General features: G+C 46.9%; 1 protein-coding gene across 1 annotated transcript in view; it reads right to left on the reverse strand.

Moving 5' to 3' along the window:
* The window catches only part of USP24 (ubiquitin specific peptidase 24), a 58,942-nt gene that overhangs the window by 27,449 nt on the left and 7,510 nt on the right, over positions 1-23,983 (reverse strand). Inside the window, exons 9-41 of the mRNA XM_078885172.1 lie at positions 23,645-23,719; positions 23,190-23,348; positions 22,432-22,546; positions 21,553-21,656; positions 21,188-21,295; positions 20,091-20,186; positions 19,458-19,619; positions 18,968-19,051; positions 18,398-18,547; positions 17,342-17,473; positions 16,807-16,918; positions 16,245-16,321; positions 15,438-15,578; positions 14,733-14,786; positions 14,038-14,156; positions 13,493-13,559; positions 12,851-12,967; positions 12,042-12,140; positions 11,221-11,406; positions 10,706-10,791; positions 9,984-10,068; positions 8,739-8,849; positions 8,357-8,454; positions 7,833-7,928; positions 6,913-7,273; positions 6,171-6,342; positions 5,195-5,356; positions 4,390-4,460; positions 3,909-4,093; positions 3,318-3,379; positions 1,829-2,050; positions 1,037-1,154; positions 235-379 (exon numbers count right to left, since the gene is read on the reverse strand). Coding sequence (XP_078741298.1) covers positions 235-379; positions 1,037-1,154; positions 1,829-2,050; positions 3,318-3,379; positions 3,909-4,093; positions 4,390-4,460; positions 5,195-5,356; positions 6,171-6,342; positions 6,913-7,273; positions 7,833-7,928; positions 8,357-8,454; positions 8,739-8,849; positions 9,984-10,068; positions 10,706-10,791; positions 11,221-11,406; positions 12,042-12,140; positions 12,851-12,967; positions 13,493-13,559; positions 14,038-14,156; positions 14,733-14,786; positions 15,438-15,578; positions 16,245-16,321; positions 16,807-16,918; positions 17,342-17,473; positions 18,398-18,547; positions 18,968-19,051; positions 19,458-19,619; positions 20,091-20,186; positions 21,188-21,295; positions 21,553-21,656; positions 22,432-22,546; positions 23,190-23,348; positions 23,645-23,719 — 4,131 coding nt within the window. The remainder of the gene's footprint in view (positions 1-234; positions 380-1,036; positions 1,155-1,828; positions 2,051-3,317; positions 3,380-3,908; positions 4,094-4,389; positions 4,461-5,194; positions 5,357-6,170; positions 6,343-6,912; positions 7,274-7,832; positions 7,929-8,356; positions 8,455-8,738; positions 8,850-9,983; positions 10,069-10,705; positions 10,792-11,220; positions 11,407-12,041; positions 12,141-12,850; positions 12,968-13,492; positions 13,560-14,037; positions 14,157-14,732; positions 14,787-15,437; positions 15,579-16,244; positions 16,322-16,806; positions 16,919-17,341; positions 17,474-18,397; positions 18,548-18,967; positions 19,052-19,457; positions 19,620-20,090; positions 20,187-21,187; positions 21,296-21,552; positions 21,657-22,431; positions 22,547-23,189; positions 23,349-23,644; positions 23,720-23,983) is intronic.

The raw sequence follows: 23,983 nt of genomic DNA on the forward strand, positions 1-23,983 counted from the left end.
ATGCATAATAAAGATGCTACTGATATGTCTGCTGCTACTAATGATGCTGCTGCTCCTGATGGCAATAATTAAGATGTTTCTGCCGATGATGATGATAATTAAGATTCTGATACTGATATCAGAATCGTTGCTTCTGTTGCTGCAACTGATAATGAAGATGTTGCTGCCGTTTTTATTTATCGTTGTTCACGTTGATTACGTCGTTGCTGCTGCGAGAGCCGATCAGGACCCTACCTCGAACTCCTTGGCGAGCGACGGCTCCACTTGGTGGTGCAGAGACAGCAGCTCGGAGCATAACAGCTGCAGGTTATGGAGGCTGCTGTCGGCGAGAGTGACCAGAACCTCACAGGCAGCGAGGCGGCTTTCTGGCGAGCAGCACCTACACACAAAGAGACACACGGGAGAAGGGGACATAGGTAAACCTCCTGGCCAGGACAAGGGCTAAAGATAGGCTGAAGGTCAGAGTAAAGGAATAACCATCATGTTAAAGTTGGGGCGTGTTGATGTTACATTAGAGCTTAGGATTCAGGGCTCACATTCAAGGGTCAAAGATTCAAGGAAAATGGCTCCATATTGAACCACAGGTTCAAAGGTCAAGGTTCCCGGGTATAATGGGACATATGCATGTATAGACCAATGTCAATCCACTGCTAGATGAGGACCTTAAAATGCCGTGTCGGTAGTTTGAGGATACTTCACCTGTCAGTGCAGGTTACTAAAGGCAGGGTGCACATAGATGTCTGAGCAGAGATGCAAGTACAACAATGAGGTTTTAATGCACTGCCCTCTGCTGCCGACAACGTAGTCCGACACCTGTTGCAGACATGGTTGGTCACCAACTCAAGTCCCATCCAGGTTCAACCATGCCAAGCATCTGATTTAAAATGAGATTGAGCACATTCTGAGTGCTTTGGCCATAGGCTCATGAAATATATTATCAAAGCGAAGGCATACACATCCATACTCAAGATCCTAAAACTAAGGTTTCAAGATGGGGAATGTAAGTTCAGAGGGCAAGGTGCAGTGCTGCCCCTGCCTGGGGTTGAAGTTGTGCTGCGAGGGTGGGCCCGCCGCTTCCTCCTTCTGCGTCGTCTCAATGATTTTCGCCGCGGGGAAGAGGAACGTCTCCAAGAGTTGACGAATGAGGTGGGGACCTAGGGAGCAAGGAAGTCAACGTTATAGGTAATCATCAGAGGCTATAAACAATTCCACCCTAAAGGCGACAGGCGTGTAAAATAACTTCAAGGATGACCGCTTTATCGTCCCCAGCTGTCCAACCCAAAAAACTAAAAAATGAAGTTCATTCATGAGAAAAAATGCAGGGATGCACCGTTAAGTCTATACAATGCATTTGTACGACCCCAACTTGGAATTGTGTTCAGTTCGGTCATTCCTGTCCTGGAAACCAACCAAAGTGATGTCTGGACTGAAAGACAGATAGGCTCAACATACTAAACCTCTTTAATCCTGAACAAAGAAGAATTCGTGGGGACTTAATCCAGGTCTACAAAATCATAAATAGTATTGATCGAGTCGATCCGGACTACTACTTCAAGCTTAACAGAGAGAAGAAGGCAAACGGTGGAAGCTACATGTGGGAAAGTTCAGGACCGAATAGAGGAGACATTTTTTTATATATACAAAGGGTGGGAGTATAGAATTGGTGGCTCAAACCCATTTTTAATTCACTGGACCTCAAGAAACGCCTTTATGAGATTCTAGAATCAATACGTTATTCATAACTGAACATGCTGGATGGACCGAATGGTCCCCCCCCCCACTCTCGTTTGTAACCCTTCTAATGTCATCAGAATCGCCAGTGACGCACCGATCTGATCTTTGTCCTGCGTGCTCAGCATTAGCAGAGTGTTGATGAGACGTAGGTGTCCCGCCAGAAGAGATGTCCCAGAATGCACTGCGACGCTGGTGCCACCGCCGCCTCCGTCGCCTCCTTCCCACAATGCCGCGGGGGGCTCATAGTTGTCGAGCCATGTGATCTCATCTTCCAACATGGCCGCCGGGCTCACTTCCAACATTTTCATATCCGTGTCTAGGGGAGGGGGAGATGGAGGTTCACAATGGCAGTGTTATGTTTGCAATGGCCGGGTGTAGTGGTGCACACCTATAACCCGGAACTTTGAGGCAAGGGCTTGCAAACAGTGCAGATTTGTGAAATTTAAAAATCCATTGGGCTGCAAGGTAGCCAGAAATGGCAGTACAACAAGTGGGTAAGTAGGGAAATTAATCTGTCCTTGCAGAGTATTATTTCGTCACGTACGTGCAATATGTCCGCAAACTCTCCTCCCAGATAGAGCAAAACATTATTAAACAAGGAAGACAAATCATGGATATGCATGGATTTAAAAACACTCCCCAACATGCTTTTGTGTTTAAACAGCTGTAAAGCAGATACGTTTCAAGCTGCACAATGAGATGACGTCACACACAATTGTATCAGGAGGTGGTGAGGTGCGCGCATGACATGCGTCGTCACCACATTGTTCCGGCAAGGCAAATACTTTTAGCACTGTTTTTTGTTAACCAAAACCTGGGCAGCCCCCCTTTGATGAATTTGGTCTGTTTTCTCTCAGGTAAATCCCTAAAGCAATGACAATTTTAACTGAAATTTAGTTTATTTTCGATCATCTTTTTGAAAATTATGAGATAAAGCTATTGCATTAATGATTTAAAGCTTTCGTGACTGCATGGATTCATCTTCTTGGTTCTTTCGGTAAAGTCACGTAGAAGGGAAGTAATAAAATAATAAAAATAAAACATAATAAAACAATTCTCACAATTGTTTTATTATGTTTTATTTTTATTATTTTATTACTTCCCTTCTACGTGACTTTACCGAAAGAACCAAGAAGATATTGCATTAATGCTTTCAACACTGATTGGAAATCGTCAGTGGAACGTAGCCAAACATACCATTGCAGGACACACGACTGAGAAATGGGGTCTTGAGACTCCGTGAGGTATCCCTGGATAAATTATTTACATGGATCTGTGTTTATATTTCTATCAGTGGGTTTATAAGAACTATAATGTCCACAATGACCATTAGAGACCATGAGTCACAGTCATGTAAATCTTGGGTTTAAGGTTGAAAACCTGGGTCTAAAATGTGTGCTTCTCTCCAGCAATTCATCCTGGTTGTTTCAGGTTCATGAAACTGATGACTTCAAAATGTAAATGCCAGATGGCTGTATTGGGTTCATAATGGCCATGCCAACACCGATAAAATCCTGGATTGAGCCCTGGGTCAAGCATCTCTCTCAGTGGAATCATTATGGCTATGTTGGACTATCACTTACCTGTCATATCCTCCAGCAGGCGGCATCTTAGGTCAAAGTACTCCTTGCACTGAGCCAGCAGACTGAGGAGACACACATACACATACCATGTCTTTCCCATGCCTCCCTTTTTCTCACAAGTCCCATTTCTCCATGTCTCCATTTCTTCTTCTCCCAGAATCTCCGTTCTGTTCTCTGTGCCTCACTTCCCCAATCTCCCCTCTTCTCCTCTGCAAAATCCATTCTCCTCCCAACGACTTTATTTAATTTCAATTCTACTTTTATCCTCCCCATGTATCCTCTACGTCCCCCCCACCTCCCCATGTCACCCTTTTTCTCCCCATGACTTCTTTCTTCCAATGTTGCCTTCCTACTCCCCATGTGCACTCTTCCATCCCCATGTCACACTACTCCCCATGCCTCCTCTCCCGTCCCAATTTCACCTTTCTCCTCGTCACGTCACCCTTCTCTTCTACACGACTTGCTTTTCATTTCAATGTGGACTTTTCTCTCCCCGCTGTCTCCTTTCCCGTGTCTTCTTTCCTCTCCCCTGTCGTGTCTAATTTCCTCTGCCCTGCCCGTGTCTCCTCTCCCCTCCCCGTGTGTCCCCACCGCTGGTGGTGTCCCCGTAGCGTCCCGGCCGGTGTCCACAGCGGTAGACGCGCCTGTAGAATGACCCTGAGCAGGAAGAGCAGTGGTTTCTGACCCTGGGAAGCGTCGTCCCCCACACCCCCTCCCATGGTGGGGCAGGAGGTGCAGCTCAGAGCGTAGAGCTCATCGCACGCAGCACGCCGCACCTAGGGGCATGGTGGGGAGAGGGGAAACATTTGTGGGGGGGGGGGGTAGGTAAAAAAATGGTGGAAGTGAAGGGGGAAGACTCTGGGAGGAAAATAAAAACAAGAGCACACCTCAGGGAGACACAGGAAGGTGGAGACATCAAGAGAATGGAGGAAGGGATGTAAGGAGGTGAAGGGAGACATGAAGAGAGTAGGAGAGCACAAAGGAGAGAATGTTGACACAGAGGCATGCAGAGGTGGAGCGTGAAGATGGTTGACAAACGAGGAAGGGGTAAATCCTATAGCTGTCGTCTCACCTCTTCGCTTGGCGAGCAGAGTAATATGTCGATGATGAAGTCAGAGACACAGGGAACAGTGTAGAATGCACCTGGGCACAAAGCAGCGAGGCATTCTGGGGTTAATATGATACAAAAGGGGAAACAACAATGTTGGATTCTCTGAACTATCATCATCTGATATGTATCAATGAGAGTGCAGGAGTGAAGGACGTTGGGTATTATTACAACCAAACACAGGGTGCGACCAGACAATAATCATGGGATATTTCTTAATCCAAGGAGCTTTAGGAGTTGAGGATTAATGCAATATTTACGAATTGCAGATGAAAACTGAACTGAAGACTTCTAGGAATTATTATCCCGAAACAGAATGAATTCTGATTATTGCTTTCTCACCCAGAAAGCACAAGATTCCATCAGACCTGCTAAGTTAAGCAGGCTTAAGTCTGGAGGATAGTGCTTGGATTTTTGACAATCATGTGCAAAAAAACAGGTGTAGGAAGAATTGTGGGCCAGTCTAAATATGTTTTAGTTCTGTAATCCCCCCTCCCCCACATTCACCAACCTGCACTGACCAGCGTGGTGAAGTATGGACAAAAACCCCCCACGGCCCACATGGAGCAGGGAGGCAACTCTTCCAGCAGTGCATTGACAAACGGGCTGTACATGTACAAGTATGAAAGGGGAACAGCAGGAATTAAAAATTACGGGTATTACCATCACCGAAGAGGCAGACTCATTATAGGATTATGGGAATTATTATCTCCAAATATGGCAACACCCACTAGGGAGCAAGGCATTGTGGGTAGGGCGTGAGGCTGACCTATGAGAGAGCTGCGTAGCTGCAGACACGTGACGAGGAGTGAGAGGGCCTCGATGGACACGCGGGCGTCCTTGGGAGCCACGGCGAGCTGCCGGACACAAACACCGGCCTGCAGGACCGCAGACGGGTCGCCCAACTCGCTTCCCGAGCTGCCTGTGCTGCCTGTAACATCACATTTAAACACAAGCATTACACAATACAATCGTTGTGCAGTACAACCACGCGGAGACGAGGAATACTATAAGGGCTGTTGCCGTTTATGAACACACTCTCTCACTCGGCATCCAACACTCACCCCAGTGTAGGTGCACTCTATCTCCGTCCTTCACACGGACACTGAATAACTATTTGGACCCTACCCCGGCTATCCCCTTGGCTCTCTCACTCGTCTGCCCGGGGCGGGGGATCAGCCATCACCGCCCCGCGACGAGGAGAGAGACCCTACTCCAGCCGGTCCTTACCCTGGCCCCCGACGAAGACCACGCCTCCGTCACGGGGTCCCCCCCTTAAGAACCCTTTGGGTGGCTATCTCCCCACAGCTCGGCCCCGCCTACTTTTCCGAAAGTGCTTTCCTAAAGCCCCTTACGTAACCCGTGACGTTACGTCATCCTTGGCCCCGCATAACTCTCAACCCGCTTGCTAATGTGTTATAAAATCACGGTTTGGGCAAGTGTTCGTCTTAGGATCAGGAATCGGGCTTGTGTGTTCAGGTCATTGGCAGGGCTAGTTGCTAGTTTCAGGTTTTTTGCCAGTGCTAGCAACAGGGCCAGTGTCAGAGTTAGTACCAGGACTTTCATTAAGAGTATTAGGGCTAACATCAGCATTCGTGGCAGTATTGGAAAGTAGTACCACTGTTAATGTCAGGGAAAGAATCAGAGTCGGTGTTAATGTGACTGTTAGTTTCAGGGCCAAGGTTACGAGTCCTTGTTAGTGCCACCATTAGAGTCACTGCAAACAGTAGGCTTGCGTCGCTTACCTGTGCTGCTTTGCCGACTGCGTCTGCCGCCCCCCATCGCTCCACGCATGTAAATGACGCCGGGATCCGATAGCGGAGTCGTCCCCGACAGATCCAGACGTCCAGCAGCAGCCGCCCAGGAGACACGTACGAGACAAGAGACTGCGCTTGCAAAATCACATGACTCCATCGTCTGGGGTGACACAGGCGAAAGACAGGAGGCACACATGGGGAGGTGAAGGGAGAGACAGGGAGGTGAGCAAAGGCACAGGAATAAGAGAGACACAGCGAGAAGGAAGGAAATGGAAGACAAGGCAGACAAGCAAAGGAAAGAGAGGCACAGGTAAAAGGGTAGCATGGGAGACAAAAAGGATAAAAAATAAAAAGTGAAGGAGAGTGAGATGGGAAGGGAGGTGAACATTGCAGGAACAGGGTGTACGGATTTTGGAGAGGAAAGAGGAAAGCATAGGGGGGTGGGGAGGGAAGGAGGAACAGCAAGGAGAGGGGAGGACAGAGAATCAATGGAAGGCTTGATGAGACACAAGGAGACATGGCCAAACACAGGGAGACACGGAGGGTCATGGAGAGACACTGGCAGAGACAAAGGGACATAGGAAGATGCCAAGGGGTACAGGAAGACACGGATGGATACGTCACTATACACCCGATCAGGCTCCGTCTACGCCGTACGTTAACTCAGCGCCCCCCCTGCCCCACTCCCCAGATCTGGTGGGGAACGTGCCAAGTAGACCCCGCTGGGCACCTGTATGGCTGCTCGTGCTGCCGGATGCACGTCGTCGATGCGGATCGACGCGCGATCAGACGAGGACTGTGTCCCCGTGCCACCGCCGCTGCCCACAGACAGGCGCGTGGAGGGAGTGGCGGGCTGAGTCCCTGAAGCGGTAGAGAAGGGGGAGGTGCTGGCGTTGGTGGAGCAGATGGAGCCCGTGGCCGGCGATGACGACGAGGACGACGATGGCGTTGACGGCGATGTGGTGGTGTTGGAGCGGAGGTGATGGGCGGTGCGGGCTGGACGCGACGATGGGGATGGGCGGCCCTCGTTTGTCTCCATGGCGATGTCGTCGGGAAAATTGTTGTCGAGGGGAAGGCCGACGAGCAAGAAGCTGAGAAGGGAAGGGGGAGGGGACATAAGGAGGGGAGTAATCATCTCATACCTATAGACAACAAGGCTAGTGACGTTGTCGGTGGTAATGGTGGTAACAATAGCGATGGTGGTGGCAGCAGTGCTAGTAGTAGTAGCGTTGGTCCTAGTGTTGATGTGGTGATGGTAGTGATAATGGTGGAGGTGGTGATGGCAGTGCTGGTAGTGAAGAAGGTCACGGTGATTCGTGGTGGTGGTTGTGTTGGGTGTTGCCAACCACTGGTGGTGTTAGCGGTGCTGGTGGTGATGATTGATTGTGTTGATAATTGTTTGTTATGATGATTGTAATAATTAATTGCTTAAGATTAATTGTCACATGCTCACAACACATGCATCATGTTGCAAATGTATTATAATTTAAACTATATGACAATACAAGACAAGAAAAAAAACAAGAATCAATTATTTAACTAAATCGTGACCCTGAACCATGGCAATTCATTGATTCATTGCACAAATCATTACATGACTAACATTGCATGGCGCAGATAACAATCATGTTAATGTTGTTGATGTCTGACCGGGCCAACTGAAGACAGATGGAGTAGATGTCTTGTCTCGTCTCGTAGTCCGTGTCCATGGGCAGAGTGTCTCTCTCCATCACTCCCACAACGAGGCTGAGTGGATCACATAGTGGAGGCAGTGACTCCAGACTATACCAACTCAAATACACATATGGGTGGTCTCATACACAAATTCATGGACTATACCAACTAAATGAAAAATAAAATGAAAATATCTAAATTAAATCACGAACAGCTGTGGCTGTTCCACCTGATGGCGGAAGCTTGTGTTGCCTCCGAAACGTCGTGATTTAATTTAGTTATTTTCACTTTTTTTTCATCTACGTGACTTTACCGAAATAACCAAAGAGTATGGATCCTTGCAGTCACGAAAACTTCAAATCTAGAATTATACCAACTAACACAACAGAGGATGTCTCGCATACCACACCGAGGAGAGGTCTGATGATGACTATGATAATACAGCTGCCGATGGTGGTGAAATGATGATGATGATGATGATAATGACAGTGATATCTTACTTCAGTCCTCCTGCTTGAACAAAGCCCTCACAGAAGGATCGAGCACAGTCCCGAGCCATCTCATCTTGAGACAACGGCATGAGCTTCGAGCTCAGAACCTGCAACAACATCAGCAAGTCAGAGCAACAATATCAGCAACAGGAATAACATCCGCAGCATCAACAGCATTATCACCATCAAAAGCATTTGCAGAAGCAGCAATACCAGCAGCAGTGGCATCCACAGAAGTAACACAACCATTAGCGGGAGAAATATCAGCAAAAGCAAACCCACAAGCAGGAGCTGCATCAGAAGCATTAGCAACAGTGTCAGCAACAGAAGCAGCTTCATCGTCGGCATCACCTCCCCGTGACAGCCTTGCCCTCTACGAGTCTCCCCGTACCTCCAGGTTGTAGAGAACTCTGAAGGTGGACATGCCGGTGGAGGAGAATCGGAAAAGGCTCTCTAGAACGGAGCCCAAGGCTTGGATGCTGTTGCATCTCCCATCTGCAGACTAGACACATCAACAACTTCAGATGAATATCACAGCCATTATCATCATTATCAGTAGCAACATCACCTTCATCGTCACCATAAACATGTCATCAGCAAAAGTATCACCATGAAATTCATCATCATTACCACAAACATCGTCACCACAAACATCATCACTAACATCATTAATCGATTACGAACCTAGTCATGTTAACTTGGTGTCTATCGCACAGCCATTGTGAATATAAACTAAAAAAATATTTTTATTTTAACAGATAAGGCCCACTAAGCTATATAGCTCTTTTTCAGAAGGGACCTGGTCACAAATGATAGCGCAACGAAGTGGCTTATTACGTGGATATTTATAGCAGCCAAATACTCTAAACGCACGCCGATTCTAAATGTGGAGGGAAAAACCGGAGGGCCCAGAGAGAAATGCAGGCGATCAAGGGGACAACACGCAAACTCCAAATAGACAGGCGTCAGGGTTGGGCTCGAACCCACGACCTACTGTATACCAGGAGAAGTAGTTAACATCTCACCACCGTGGCACCCATATGACATACCCATTATGTGCAGCCTGAGACAGAGACCACAGTACTGGGAGGTGTGAACCGATTACATAAGCAGTGCTGGCTCCGTGGTTATGACAAGGGAGGTGGGGATTTCAAATTTAGGGGGGTCAGGGGGGCAGGCATGTAACTAACAGATTGAATTGCGCACCTAAAATGAATTTGCAATTAAAAAAAAAATTTGCAAATCATATGCACATTGTATATCAGTTCATGACAGAATTGAGATGGAATGAAACAGTACAAATTAATTAATTCGTCACATCACAGCACATGGTGGGGAGCGAATAGTGAATACTTCGAATGGGGGTGGGCCCATGTTCAAGAGCCAAATGGGTGCACAAAGGTTTTGAAAAACACAACTAGGGGGGTGGGGTACAGGTGCCCCAAAGTGTTGAGGCCCCTGTTCCAACGGAGTTATTATGAACCTGACACGGCCATTATGAACCTGACACAGCCATTATGAACCTGACACAGCCACTGAAGCCTTTAAGCCCGAATCCAGCACCTCAGTCGTGCTGGCAGAGGCTCATGACATGGCTTTTATGAACCCAACACGGTCATTATGAAGGCCAAAGCACCTTTCGCCCCAAGGCATCCAGGGTATCTTGGACTGAAGGGTCCGTGGGAATGAGAAGCAGCAGGTTCCGAACTCGCACAGTCAGCCTGTAACCAGCAACACGACAGTATTAGACCTTAACAATCAACATGATGGAATCGATGCAAATTTCCACCGCTAATGAATAGTACCATGATATTAAACAGTATTATTATGAACAAAGTTGTAATGTGACTGTGTTAATGTGGTTAGAGCACTCAATTCAGACAGGAAGGTTGCAATTTCAAATCCTAGTCAGATGTGTAAACTCGTCATTATGATCAACATCAACAGCATCATCGACAAGATCATTCATATCACGATCAACAGCATTGTTACTTTGCATTGGCACCCTTATCAACATAATCACCATAATAATCACTGGCAGTAGTATAATTATTATCACCAACTTAATGATCACCATCGTTACCAACACCATCATCGCCAACACCATCACTCCGAGGCTAATAAAACGAGCAGCACTTCTCAGTAGGAAGCCAACAGCAGTCGTTGTTCTATGGAGAGACTGGCACGGGAACGTGGAATTTCCGCCAAAGACAGGGGGGCGCCACAGAGCTGGGCGCTACTCCAAACTGGCTTAAGCAGGGAGAGCCTCTGATCTTGACCTACGATGGATGCATGCGAGTAGCCTACAGCACACTGATGAGCCCCAAAAGAGGCGAGTGTCACATTCACGAGTCAAACCTAGGCTCGTCGATGTTGGCGAGCTGGTAGAGGAGGTCGAACATCGGTTGCCCTAGTGCCATCACAACACCGGGCAGGGATTTCTCCTGTAACAACATCATCACCATGAATAACATCATTTATAAAAAACATAGTTTGGTAGGCAAACAATGAAAATCTGTATTTCTTTAGTAACCATTGGCTGGCAGGGTGGCACAGTGGTAACAACTGTGCCTCAAGCAAAAAGGGTCTCGACTCCGTTGCCTTTCTGTGTAGAATTTTAATGATTTCCCCCTGTCCTGCATGTGCTTCCTCCCATGACTGTAAAAACATAAAATGTAATGAGTATTGGCCAAACATCGAATCAATTCGGATTACACATAGCAACATCGCCCTCCCCCCATGGCAAAAACTTGGCAGGACCCTCCTGAAAAAGTCTTGAAATTCATATAAAAAAAATTTCGGGGTAAGCAAGTGTCAAATTTAACACATGCAACCTTCCCCGAATTGCTAATCAATTAATGGGAAGACGTCACCTGATCTAGCCCATACGCGTTGCCAGTGGCGGCTGTATCCGTGGCGGTTGCTGCCGCCCCGCCGCCTCCTCCTCCAGCTGCCGAAGAAGTGGAGGTTGCCGACCCCGATGCGACCTTTGCCCCAAGCTGCTGCCGCTCGGCAAAGTGCAGCTGGCGGAGGAGCTTGTGGTTGCGGGAGGAGGTGAGCTGAGGGAGACACGGGGACGCGGAGACTCACATGCAACAACAACGCAGGAGAACAGCTGCGGGGACAAGGTGACACAGGAGATGGAAAATGTGTTGCCCATCTCCTCCCTCGTGCTTTCTTCACCACACGACTCCCATCTCTTTCTCGGGTCTCGTTTCTCCTTCCCGTATGTCCACTCTTTTTCCCGCATATCCTTCCTCTTCCCCGTGTCTTAAAAGTCTTCCGGGCATCTTCCTTCGACCAGTTTCATTGCTCCGCCCCCTATGCATTAATTCTCTGCTGTCCCTATTTTCTTACTCGTTTCTCCCATCTCTTCCCCATACCATCCATCTCTTTCTCATGCCTCCCTGCTCTTCCCCACGTCTCTATTCTCTTTCCCATAAAGCCATTGCCCTCCTTATTTCTGATTTCTCATTATCTCTCCAGTCTCTTGCCAATATCTCATTACTCCTCCTAATATCTCCCTTCTCCTTCTCCAGACTTCCACAGCCTCCCAGTGTCTCCATACTTTTTCCTGCATCTCCCTTCCCATCGCCATGTCTCCTATCTCGTCTCCATGCCGCCTTTCACCTCCCCCCAAGTCTCCTTTTCCTTCTCATCCATTCCCTGTGTCTCGCCATGCGTTCGTACTAACCAAGGTGTCGTTGGCGAAAATCTGGAGGACGTCTTGTGAGCAGGGGATGTGAGCCGCAACACGAGCTCTCACGCTGCTGACCGTCTCGTTGCCATGAGCCTGCAGGGGCCACGGTTGGAGACAGGGGTGAGACTCGTAGTCGAGTTCATGTTACGGCACCAAAGACAAAGACCCCCGTATAGCCTTTCACAAACTGTTGGGGGCAAAAGCGATCAGCAAGCACCTATGAAGGCCGGCAAGACACACGAGGGGGTAGGTGGCCAGCACCATGCCCGGCCGCATTTTTATCTTCCCAGTGCTGGTGTTTGCACACTGTACTAGGTACTCATTTAAGACTGAGTTGACCTAGGGGAGACCCGGGACCAGTCCAATTGTCACCAAAGTGGGTGTATGTATATACAAGACAAATATCTCCTGTATAACCTTTACAGACCTTTTGGTAAAGCGCTGTTAGCGGCACGGCACACAAACGAGTGGTAGGCAAGCACCATGCCCAGCCACCTTTGTCTCCCAAGTGGCAATGTTTATAGATCGCCACAAGGTACTCGTGTAAGGCCGAGTCAACTTAAAGGAGTGCCAGGACCGGTTCAGATAATCACCACTGATGTTGGCCGTGAGCAGGAATCAAACTCAGTTGGGCAGGTTTGTGTGCAAAGCACTACAAAACACCGCTCCTCACCGTATGTATATATATACACATATGCACAGACATCGACACTCAAGCACGTATTTAAACCTGGAGCCGAGTCTCAATCAAGACTCCAATTTCGGTCTAAATTGAGACTCCCGAGGGCCCCGGTCTTGTTCACCTCTAGTGTGAATGAGGTTCCTGTCCCATCACACGACACGTGCAGGGTGATGGGATGGCCATGAAACGAGGCCCCATGGGGGAGCAGGGTCCTCGGAAATGCATCGGCACTGGAGTCCTAAAGGAGGACACGGGAGACAAGAAGATGAGGAAAGTCTCACTGAATCACTGACTCAACCGCTCATTCATTAACTCGCTCACATTCACTTTCTCCCTCACTCACTCACTCAACCTAACACCCATCCACTAATTTCCTCACTCATATATTCAGTTACTCTCCCATTCTTTCACTCAATCACGTACTTATTCACCTACCCACTCAATCATCCACTCATTTCCCCAATCTACCACCAATGCATTCACTCACTTACCCACACACTCATTCAGTCACTCACTCATCCATCCACTCATACAATCACCCACTCTTCACATACACACCTGCTGACCCATCCATCCCACTCAATTTCAACTTTCCCACTCACACGCTCACCCACCCGCCCACCCACCCACCAATTTCACTGATTCACTCACCAACCCACAAACTCACTCATTTGCTCATCCACCCACGAGCTCACTCGCTCACACACCCAGCCATCCATCCACCCACCCACCCACCCGTCCACCCTCCCAACCACTCACCCACCTCAATAGTGACAATATATCGCTCCGCCAGAAGTAAGAGCCTTTCCAGAGTCAAAACCCTCCTTACCCTGGCATTGAACAAACAAAAATCCATCAAACAATCAATCCATCAATCAGAGTCAACACAATTTTGTTAAATAAAGGACAGATCTTGAATCTGGATGGGCCCATGAATGTGTAAAAGAAGGCGCAACCAAAAACAGAGAACGCGTCCCTAGTAGCTACACACCTAGGCCGTGCGTCAAAGTTGTAATCTTCATTCGTGAAAAATATAATAAAAAATCATGGTCAAGCACTTTATTATAGCACTCTAGTTAGATCACCGATACGTTACTATCACACGATTCAATTTGTTAATACAGCGGCATGGCCAGTGCGCTGTGACCGAGTGCCTGACCATGACTTTAAAAAGTTTGTTTTATCTCGCTATCGAAGCTTCAAACTTGTGTCAGGAAAGTGTGAGAACGCCTGGGTGTGTGGCTGCTCGAGATGAGCCGTGCGATTTCTGAGTTGCGTATTTTTCTCTAAATAAGAGATGCCAGAAACCTTGAGGGGGCGTCGACGGTGCTGGAGAGCTCCGGGGAAGCCGTAGCCGTTAACGTCCGCGTCGCACGGCCCAGCACGTGGCAGACAGAAGGCACGCCGCTCAGACCTCCACTCGCCGCCTGGGACACACACGTGACGGGGGCGAGAGGAGCGGAGAGAAGGGAGTTAAGAGGAAGTTGATGGCAGATAACCGGAATCAACCAATCAATCAAACATCTTTTATAATAGCTCCCTTTTACAAAAAAATTGTCAGACAGCGATTATGATGACAAGCTGATACTTCGTTTCTCCGCCCGTTGTCATCAGCTGGCGGAGAAAGGAAGCAAAAGTTTATATGACGGGAGGTATGGAGAAGAAGAGAGAAGGAGCAGAAGGGAGTTAAAGGGAGGTGATGGGAAATGCCGGGAAGCAAAGGATGACAGGTAGAAGAATGGTGGCACGGACAGAGTGAAGTAGCAGTATGGGTAACGGAGGCACGGGATAAATCAAAGGAGTCATGGAGAGAAGAGAGACACAGGAAGAAAAGTGAAACAAAGAGAAAGGAGACAGACTAATTAGGGGAAACGCATCAAGATGTAAGAAAACATATTGGAGATTGGAATAAAGGAGAAATAGAGAGGGGCAGAGAGACAGCGAAGACAAGGGAGATGCAGAGTGAGAAATGAAGAAGAAATACGAGGGTTTGCGGATCTCACCTCCAGTCTCTTTTGGCATTCAGAGAAGAATTTCTTGTGAAGCGAGGATGGGTCCTGAAATTAAATGAACATTTCCATGTTCTGATTCTAGTCTTGACGAATCAAAATTTTTTTTTTTAAATCAACCAAAATTGCTCTCATAATAATCCGATTTTGGTTATATGTTCGCAAATTGACTGAATGTCCTCACCCAATTCCTATCTTGGGTAAATCGGCATATAGGCATTTAACCCCGTTATTGTCTGTTCTTGTGGAAATATATATAAAAAAACACAATTAACCAATGTTCATCTCTGCACATAATGATAACTTTATGTTCCATCAGCTAAAGGGCCCTCAGGATCAATGATTTTCAAACCACAGACCAGTTTCACTTTCAACAGATGTAATAGTGATCATCTTTATTTTATAAAGCACCTTTCAAAACAAAGTATTTAAAAGCACTGGACACTTGTTATAGCCAAGCGCATTCCTAAAACACCTCAGGGCCTGCAAAGTCCCACAATGCTCCCCCAGATAAAAAAAAAAATCACCGGTTGGTGTCACTGACACAGCCATTATGAACCTGACTCAACCATTATGAAGTACCTGAGAGACACACGTAGACACAGACCCAAGGCTCAAGCACAGGATGTCAGCAGTGTCAGATCTGCCTCTGACACAGCCAGTATCAACCTGAGACAGCCATTGTGAATTTCAAAGTACCTTCTTGAGGCGAGGGTTGAGGCATGTGAAGCCGTAGCTGATGATGAGGTTGATGGCTTCATTTGCGATGTCATCATCACTTGTTTCCATGGCAACCCGCCAGATGAAATCCATCCCCATTAACTCTGGCTTCTCTACGAGCTGGGAGCATGCGGTAGAGACGGGGGCAGGGATGTTAGCGAGCACTTATTAAAAAGGCACCCAGAGGCAAAGCCAGCTCTGTGTTGCAGCCGGTGTGATTGTATTATGGTGGTGGTGTTCTTGAGTTGCGGTCGTGTTGAGTTTGCAGTTACGAGGGGTGAAATAATTGCCTGTTGCCTGACATGGAAGGAAATGTTTGTTAACAAAACATGAAGGGTGAGTAAGAGGCTGTCTGTGTTTTGAAGGACTAACACATATCATGAGGAAATCAAACCAATCATTTTTTTGCAAGTGTCCAAGGGCCATTCAATTGGCACGTAAGCTGAATTGTGGAAAATTCTGGAGACAAAAGTAAAAATGTGGAGAAAGCCCACATTCCCAGACTTGGCTCCCAATGCCTTACAATATGTTTCCACAGTTAAATAATAATAATAATCACTCATGGGAAAAGCTACTTCTCTATATAGACAATTCAAACTTGCATTGGACAACCTGAAACAAAGCAACTGTGTGCAGTTGCTAATTGAAAGCTGTGAATTTAATTCAGCGGGTTTCCCGCCTGTTTGTATCCTACTCAATAAGATTCTGCTAAAGACTCCTGTATCTTGTCTGTCTGCAGTGTCTAAACTGTATATATGTTATATATAATGCGTGTAAAAATATTACCATTTGCCCAGCCTGCTTCTTCAGTCGATGCTCATTCATGTTCACGCTCTCAAAGAATGCCTTGAACAGATTGAACGCTGATGCGTGTCACACACATACACGCCAATTAGTTATGATAAACCACTCCAAAGAACTGAGAACAACCCTGAAATCAATCATTATACATGCAATGAATTGTGGGGCTTTTCCCATGATGATCTGCAACCTATTAAAACACAATTTAACAAAAACAACGCACTATGGGTATATACATACATACAGGTGGCGAGAAGACCGCTTGTGTTGCGATTGAAACGTCGTGGGTTTTTTGCTTTGAATTTAGATTTTAGTTTTCTATCTACGTGACTTTAGCGAAAGAACCAAGAATATGAATTCCTGCAGTCACGAAAGTTTTAAGTCTAAGAATGTTCAAAACCCACTCAATATCTAGATAATAATTACTTGTAGAATTGTATCCATGTTTTTTAAATTACCAATTAGAAAACACTCTTTAACAAATAAAGACAATGCCATGTGGGTGTTTTTTCCCCATGATGCTCTGGGGCGTGTGAGGGGGAGTCACCGTTCATGGACATTTCAAGTGGCTCCAGACGGAGAATTTTGTCTTTGAAGAGACGCTGCTGCGTGTCCGGCTCCAGGTCGTGAAGACCGCGGGTGAACCACTCGAGACACAGCTGACAAACGCACACACACACAGACCGACATGGACACAGATGGAAAGACAGATACGTTACATGGCAGAGAGACACACAGACAGAAAGATTACTTTATTAACGGACAAAAACATGGACAGAAAAATTAAGTCGGACACAAACACAGATCAATTGTTATCAATGGCCAGACAGGTACTGATAATTATCCACACTTACAGACAGACAGTGACACACATAGACACACCGATGCAAAGAAAAGGACAAACATAAAGATTCATAAACAGAGACTGACTCATGGACAGTCAGACAAGCCACAGGAGGGAGATACGAGGACAGACAGATACACACACAAAGGCAAACAGACACTCACATCTAAACACGTGTGCATGTCTACACACAAACATATGCACAGACACAGATATATAGACAGATATACACACTCACCTCTCTGTCTGAATCGCATGCATTGGGGTTGGACACCAGGCAGTCCCAGATGTCGTTGGCTCGGCTCTGGGACAGATACAGGGCGGCCACTTGGAGGAAGAACGCCAAGAACTTGAGATGAGCCTCCACATGCTGGGAACATCAACATCATCACAACTATCAGCAGCAGCAGTTGCATAAGCAGCAGCAACAACAGCAGTATCACTAGTAGTATTATCATTAGCATTATCACCATCAGCAGCAACAGGAGCCGCATCACTGTCAGCATGATCGCCAGTATTATAATTAGCAACATCATCACCAGCAGTGTCATCATGATCATCATCTGCATCATGAGCTGCAGCAGTAGCAAGACCATCATCATGGGAAGCAACACCATCATTATGGTGCACCATCATTCTGGTGCTGCTTCAGAAGAAACTTCATCAGCAGCATATTAATAGAAAACTAGATTCAAGATAAAAAAATATATCAGTAGAATATATTAATATAATAAACAAAAACCCTAGGATGAATCCTATAATTATAAATGTTTAAAATTAGTTAATCAAAAAATCATGAATAATCACCAATGTGAAAAAAAAATATATTATAAATATCTCAAAAACCTTAAAAAATATCCAACAGCTCTCTAAACAAACTTTCCAATTCAAGACCCTCCTGAAAACCAGTTAGTCCTGAGACTCAGTGAGGATGTAATGGATTAATCATGAATTTATGTTTTAGCCCTTTGCTGAGCTACTGCTGGATGAAGACCTCCTTATACCATGTCAGTCATGGAAGTTGTTTGACCATACTTTACCATGCTGGTCAATGCAGCATGATAAATCTGTGTTGGAGGAGTGGGGGGTAACCTAGGACCGGTTGAGAATCACTCGCCACCTGATGTTAGCCATGGTTGGAAATCCAAATCATGTCATTAGGTTCATAGCACAGCGTGCTAAACACTGCACCACCACCCCATCCCCTGGATAAATTGTGACATCGATGTTATAATTAATAACTTTGTTGTATTGTGTTGTTATTGTGAGTGGAAGGCAAGAGTTGGAGACGCACATCACGGTGGGAATAGCGGCCGTCCACAAGCACGGACCCATCGAGAACCCCAGGACCTGAGGACCCGACAGCTGTCTTATGGGTGGCCACCAGGCTGCCTGTCACCATTTTCACCATGTCCACATGTTTCTTGAGCTCCTGGATGATGCCCTGAGGGGCGGGGGGGGGTGAAGAGAGGGCAAACTCTGAACTGCATTCCACATCATTCATCTTGGATACAATGCAGTGCCCCCATGGATAACACAATCAATAAACATCACTTTATACATTTCACATACTCTCAAGAAAGCAGCTGGGAGGCATGACCAAAAAGCACAAACTCAAAAATGAACCATTGAGCAGCAACCTCCTTCAACCTGTTCGCGTAGACACACCATCAGCTATTGATCTTTCTTCCCCTCCCGATGTCACCATTCTCCTTCCCATGTCTCCCCCTCTCCCAAGGTCTTACTTTTCCCCATGTCTTCCCTTGTCCTCCCCGTGCTGCCTTCTCCCCAAATAACTTTCATAAATGATTTCAGCCCCCTCCCTCCTGAAGTTACTAAAGTAGAAATTAATTTGATGACCAACCTTTTCCTGCTTCTGGTAGCTGTGTTCTAAGAGGCTCTTCACCATCTCGTGCAGATGCCTCAGTAGAGGAACCACCAGGATGCCCTGTGGCGAGATGCAAACACGTAATTATAACTGTCACACACACTTAAACCCAGAGCTTGAGCCCTCACATCATGGGTGTGAAGGCATCGGACGATCCAACGATTCAACAATGACATGGAGTTTTATGTGATATATGCATAGAATCATGTGTGTAAGAATGTATTATTTATGATTTATGCAGACGATATGCTAAGGCTATATTCAAGCTAATAATGTAAACACAAACGGTTAAAATGTGGCAAATAATCGAAAAATTACCAATGAGATGCCAAAAAGAGAACAAAAGAATCGATTCTTAAATCTTATTGCAACCCTGAATCTTGACAATTAATAGAAACCCAGGACTTGCAGCCAGGACCAGCGTCTCCAGCATGACCATTATAAATCATGCAGGTCATGTGGGCACCTTCTTGAGGTCTTCAACACAGCGGAGAGCGAACGATCTCTTGAGAGCATCCCGCGTCGAGTATGGCTCACAGCACACGGCCATGTGCTCAGACAAAGCCTGCTGGACCAGACTGCAAGGCAGCGACTGCTCGTGGGAGAAATCCCACAGCAGGTCCAGCACCTAGGAGGCACGAGGAGGGAGACACAAAAATGAGACACGGGAAGCAGAGACAAGGAGAAGGAAGAGATATGGGGGAGAATGAGATGCAGGGAGCAGGGAGAGATAGGAGGAGAAATGAGAAATGCTGAGGGAGAAGAGAGAGGGGGAAGGGAGACAAGAGGAGAAATGAAACAAGGGCTGGAGGGAGAGAGGTGGAGGAGAAAGGAGACATGGAGAGAAGGGAGACACAGGGAAGGGAATAAAGGAGGACGTGAAGGAAGGTACGAGAAGAGAAAGAAGAAACATGGAAAAGTGACACGGGGGAAGGGTGATAAGGGTATGCAAGCAATAGGAGCATGAGATGAGTAACTTTAGAGGTGGTTGGAGACAGAAGTAGATGAAGGACGATGCGGAAAGGTGAAGTGACCAAAGGAGGAGACGGGTGACACAAAGAGGTGAGAATATAGACTGAGAACACGTTATCTCACTCACCTTGGAGGTTGTGCTCTCCGACCTCCCCTCCCGGCCAATTCGCCCAATCAGAGTGAGGAGTTTCTGTCTCACCCTGTCGCTCTCCGAATCCCAGCTCTGCGGCAAGAGACAAAACCACCATGGGTTTTTTGGCTAAAAACTGCGACACAGCATGATGATCTGTCCGAGCGGCGCTGTGGTCAGAGGACTCGGCTCACATTCAAAAGGTCACAAGTTCAAATTCCAAACGGGGACTGTCATGAAAGCTAGACGGAGTGGCGCGCACTTGTAATCAAAATATTGGTGGCTCACGTCCAATCGCGAAACTCTCAAGCCTGTAGGATGGAAAAGTAGCAAGGAGATGGAAGTACAACAGGTGGAATTGCGAACTGCTTAGTGTTCATGTGTGGAAAGGCTTTTTTTGTGGGTGCTCTGGTGTCCTCCCACATGCAAAACTAAGAGGAATCTACCAATCATCCAAATGCAGATCATATTGAAAAAAAGAGTCTAAAAACTAATGAGGGTCCACTGGATACATAATTACATTATCAACAACACCATCCACCTCTTTCCAGGGTTGAGATAATGAGTATCACCACTTTTGTAGCAATTGAACGACAGTGGGCCCCCAACATGAGAATGTGGAACTTCCACTGCCTTCAAAGGGTTGCTCAATGAAAAGAGCTGTGTAATGTACAGTTATTAAGCAGTGAGACAATTTGCCTTGATTGATCAACACAGCCTCAACATTTGTACACATTGACGCTGACACAGCAATTAAGAAACAGACATGGCCATTATGAACCCCCCGAGACAACCAAACATAAAGCAGGAACCCCGGAGAAGCCGATTTAACATTTCCATTACGTACCCAACATAGCTGCTATGAACCATTTGAAAACGAAAAAGACAGGCATCCCTGAGGATTGAATATTGAATCAATGACCTCAGTTACCAGTTGTGTCACCAACAAAGCCAGGGCTTGAATGCATAACCGTAATATCTCCGACACAGCCATTATGAACTTGACAAAGTCATCACAAACCCCACTCTGAGCCAAAGTGATGTTCATCAAGTGCTGATAACTTCTGCAGGGATGTGAAGTTGTCTGGGTGTACCTGGTGGATGAGGTCAAAGAGGTGGTGAAGTTGCTGGTTTCCCAAGTGGGTGGCGGAAGACGCGAGGATGGAGTGGATGTTGTCCATCACTGTGGTCGACTGTCCCGTCTGAACAAAAAAAACAAAGCTCAACTCACCCGCTTGTTTACTCGCCCACACTACCACTCTCTCAGTCACTCGTTCACTGACAATTATTCACTCACCCATATATCCACACATTGATTTACCCAATACGCACACCTAACACTTGCTAATACTCTTACTCACTTGCTCAACAAATTCATACTTCAACAACTAACCCATGTACTCAATCACCACTCCCACACACTCACCCATTCCCCCAACCTAATGACCATCACACTTACCTGCATTTTCCATAATGATGCAATCTCATCGAGGGTCAGTTTGCTACCCAAAGCATCGATGATTCCCTTGACTCGGTCACAGTATTGCGCTTGGTCTATGTTACCTGCACACATCATCACCATCATTATTATCACTTGAAGCATCATCATAGCCATCAACAGCAGCTTCACCATCATAATTGTCATGATCATTATCAATATCATTTCCACTATTATCGCTATCATCACAACTAGAATCAGCATCATTATCATTATCATGGCAGCAGTGTCTAGGGTCAAGACTTGAGGTTTCAAATCAGAATCCCAGCTTGATGTGTCAAGTTCATGGTGTTTGCAAAGGCCAGGGGTCAAGCTCTGAATTCTTGAGCTCTTGGATCAAGGTTTTTGTTACGGGGTTCGGGTTGAGTATGAGGGGTAAAACTTGGATCTTGAATGTATGAGGTCAAAGACAGATGGCAATCAGTTGGGGCTGTGGATCAACTGTCAGACGTTGAGTTTTTGGAGTCGGAGGTCAGGTGCTGAGTTGACTTAATGGGGTCATGGGTCAAGATCCTGAATCCAAGTTAGTGGGATCAAGAATCAGCGGTCAAGTTCAAAATTCATGAGGCGGTAGCACAAGTGCGCAGGGTCAGCGGTCACGTGATACGTTCGTGGGCTTAAAAGTTGTGGGTCGCGGTTTAACAAGTGGTATCATAATCTAAGTTCGGTTTGCTGCGTCAAAAAAAGTCAGCGACCTGGAGTTAAGTTACCGGAAGTCACGAGAGTTTGTGAGATTTAAGTTTGTGGGATTGGAAATTGAGTTTTGAGGGTCAGATATTAGGTGTGTGGGGTCGAGGGTCTGAGGAGCGGGATTGAAAGTTTGAGGTTATTGGGCCGCACCCTCCAGAGCGAGAGACAGCACGTGCTGCTGCTCGAGCCACGAGAGCAGCTGCTCGCGTGCCATCGCGTCCCGCGAGGCACGCGCACTCGAGCTGTCCTCCAGCAGGCGGGACACCTGCAGCCGGGACAAAGACAGAGAGATCCCCCTGAGAGCCTTTAACAGACTTTTGGGGAAAGGCCTGTTCACAAGCACCAATGAAGGCTGGCAAAGCTCATAAGGGGCCAGTGTGGCCAAGGCAATGCTGATGTTTACACACCGCACCAATTATACATTTAAGGCTGAGTTGACCTGGGTGAGACCCAGGACTGGTTCAGATAAGATGTTGGCTGTGGCCAGGAATCAAACACAGGTCACTGGGTAGCACGCAGTGCGCACTAACCACTGCATCATTATTTGCAATACAGTCAGCATCAGCAGCCGACAAAACAGAAGCAGCTGACGCAGTAAGAGGTAATGCAGTGGGTCGTGAAAGAGCAGGCGGTGCTTGATACAGCAGAAATTGACAGCGGGAGGAGCAGCGGGTGATATAGGTGGAGTAGTATGTGATAGAGAAGTAGGTGATAGAGCTGTAAGTGTGGCATGTGATGCATGTAGATATAGAAGTCGATACTACCGTAGGTGTCCCTGTAGGTGTAGCAGAAGGTGTAGCAGTAGATGATGCACAATGGGTATATGGGTAAGGTGTAGTAGATGATGTAGCAGTATTCGCAGAAGGGGATATAGTGAAAAGTGCATCTGCACGTGCAGCAGCTCAAACCTCCTTGAGTGAAGTCATCTTGGCGTTGAAGTGTGGCGATCGCAGCATACGCAGCAGGGTGTCGAGGCGCAGCAGGTCAACCTGCTGCGCCGCTTCAGCGCTCAAACGAAGGCACAGCAGTTTCAGGGATGACAGCAGCGATGGCACAGAGGCAAGGCGCTAAGACGGCAGAGAAGAGGGTGTGTCATCATTGTTATCATCATTAACGACATCAGCAGAAGCAAATGCAACATCAACATTCGCAATAGCACACAGCAGCAACACACAGTTATCAGCAGCAGCAACAAAGGCAAGAGCAACATAACCAATTCCAGTCATCACCATTCTCATCAGCATCAGCACGAGTAATAGGAGCAACAGATGCATCACCACAATCATTTTCACCACCACAATAATTCGCACCACCACCATATCATTACCACCACCATCATCAGCACAATCACCACCACCATCACCTTGTCCTTCAGATCCTTCTCATCCAGGTTCTGCAATGACGCCATAACTTTCTGAACCACAGGGTTGAACATCGTCTGCAGGATACAAGGGTTCATGAAGGCCATGTTAGAGACTCAAGAGTCCGCACCAATGAGATTATGATGACACATATGATCCATAACAGAGGTTTTTGGGTTAGATCGCGTAAATATGTGTGGTTAAAACCCGCCACCACCCGACAGAGCCAGCTAGTAAGGGTTGTCACGTAAACAGAACATGCCAATTCGTCACTCGTACAGCACACCGATGTGTTGGAGAGCCAAGCCACAACAACACACCGGTGTGCTGTACTAGTGACG

This window comes from Lampetra fluviatilis, chromosome 3, assembly GCF_964198595.1.
Source record: "Lampetra fluviatilis chromosome 3, kcLamFluv1.1, whole genome shotgun sequence".
Lineage (NCBI taxonomy): Eukaryota > Metazoa > Chordata > Hyperoartia > Petromyzontiformes > Petromyzontidae > Lampetra > Lampetra fluviatilis.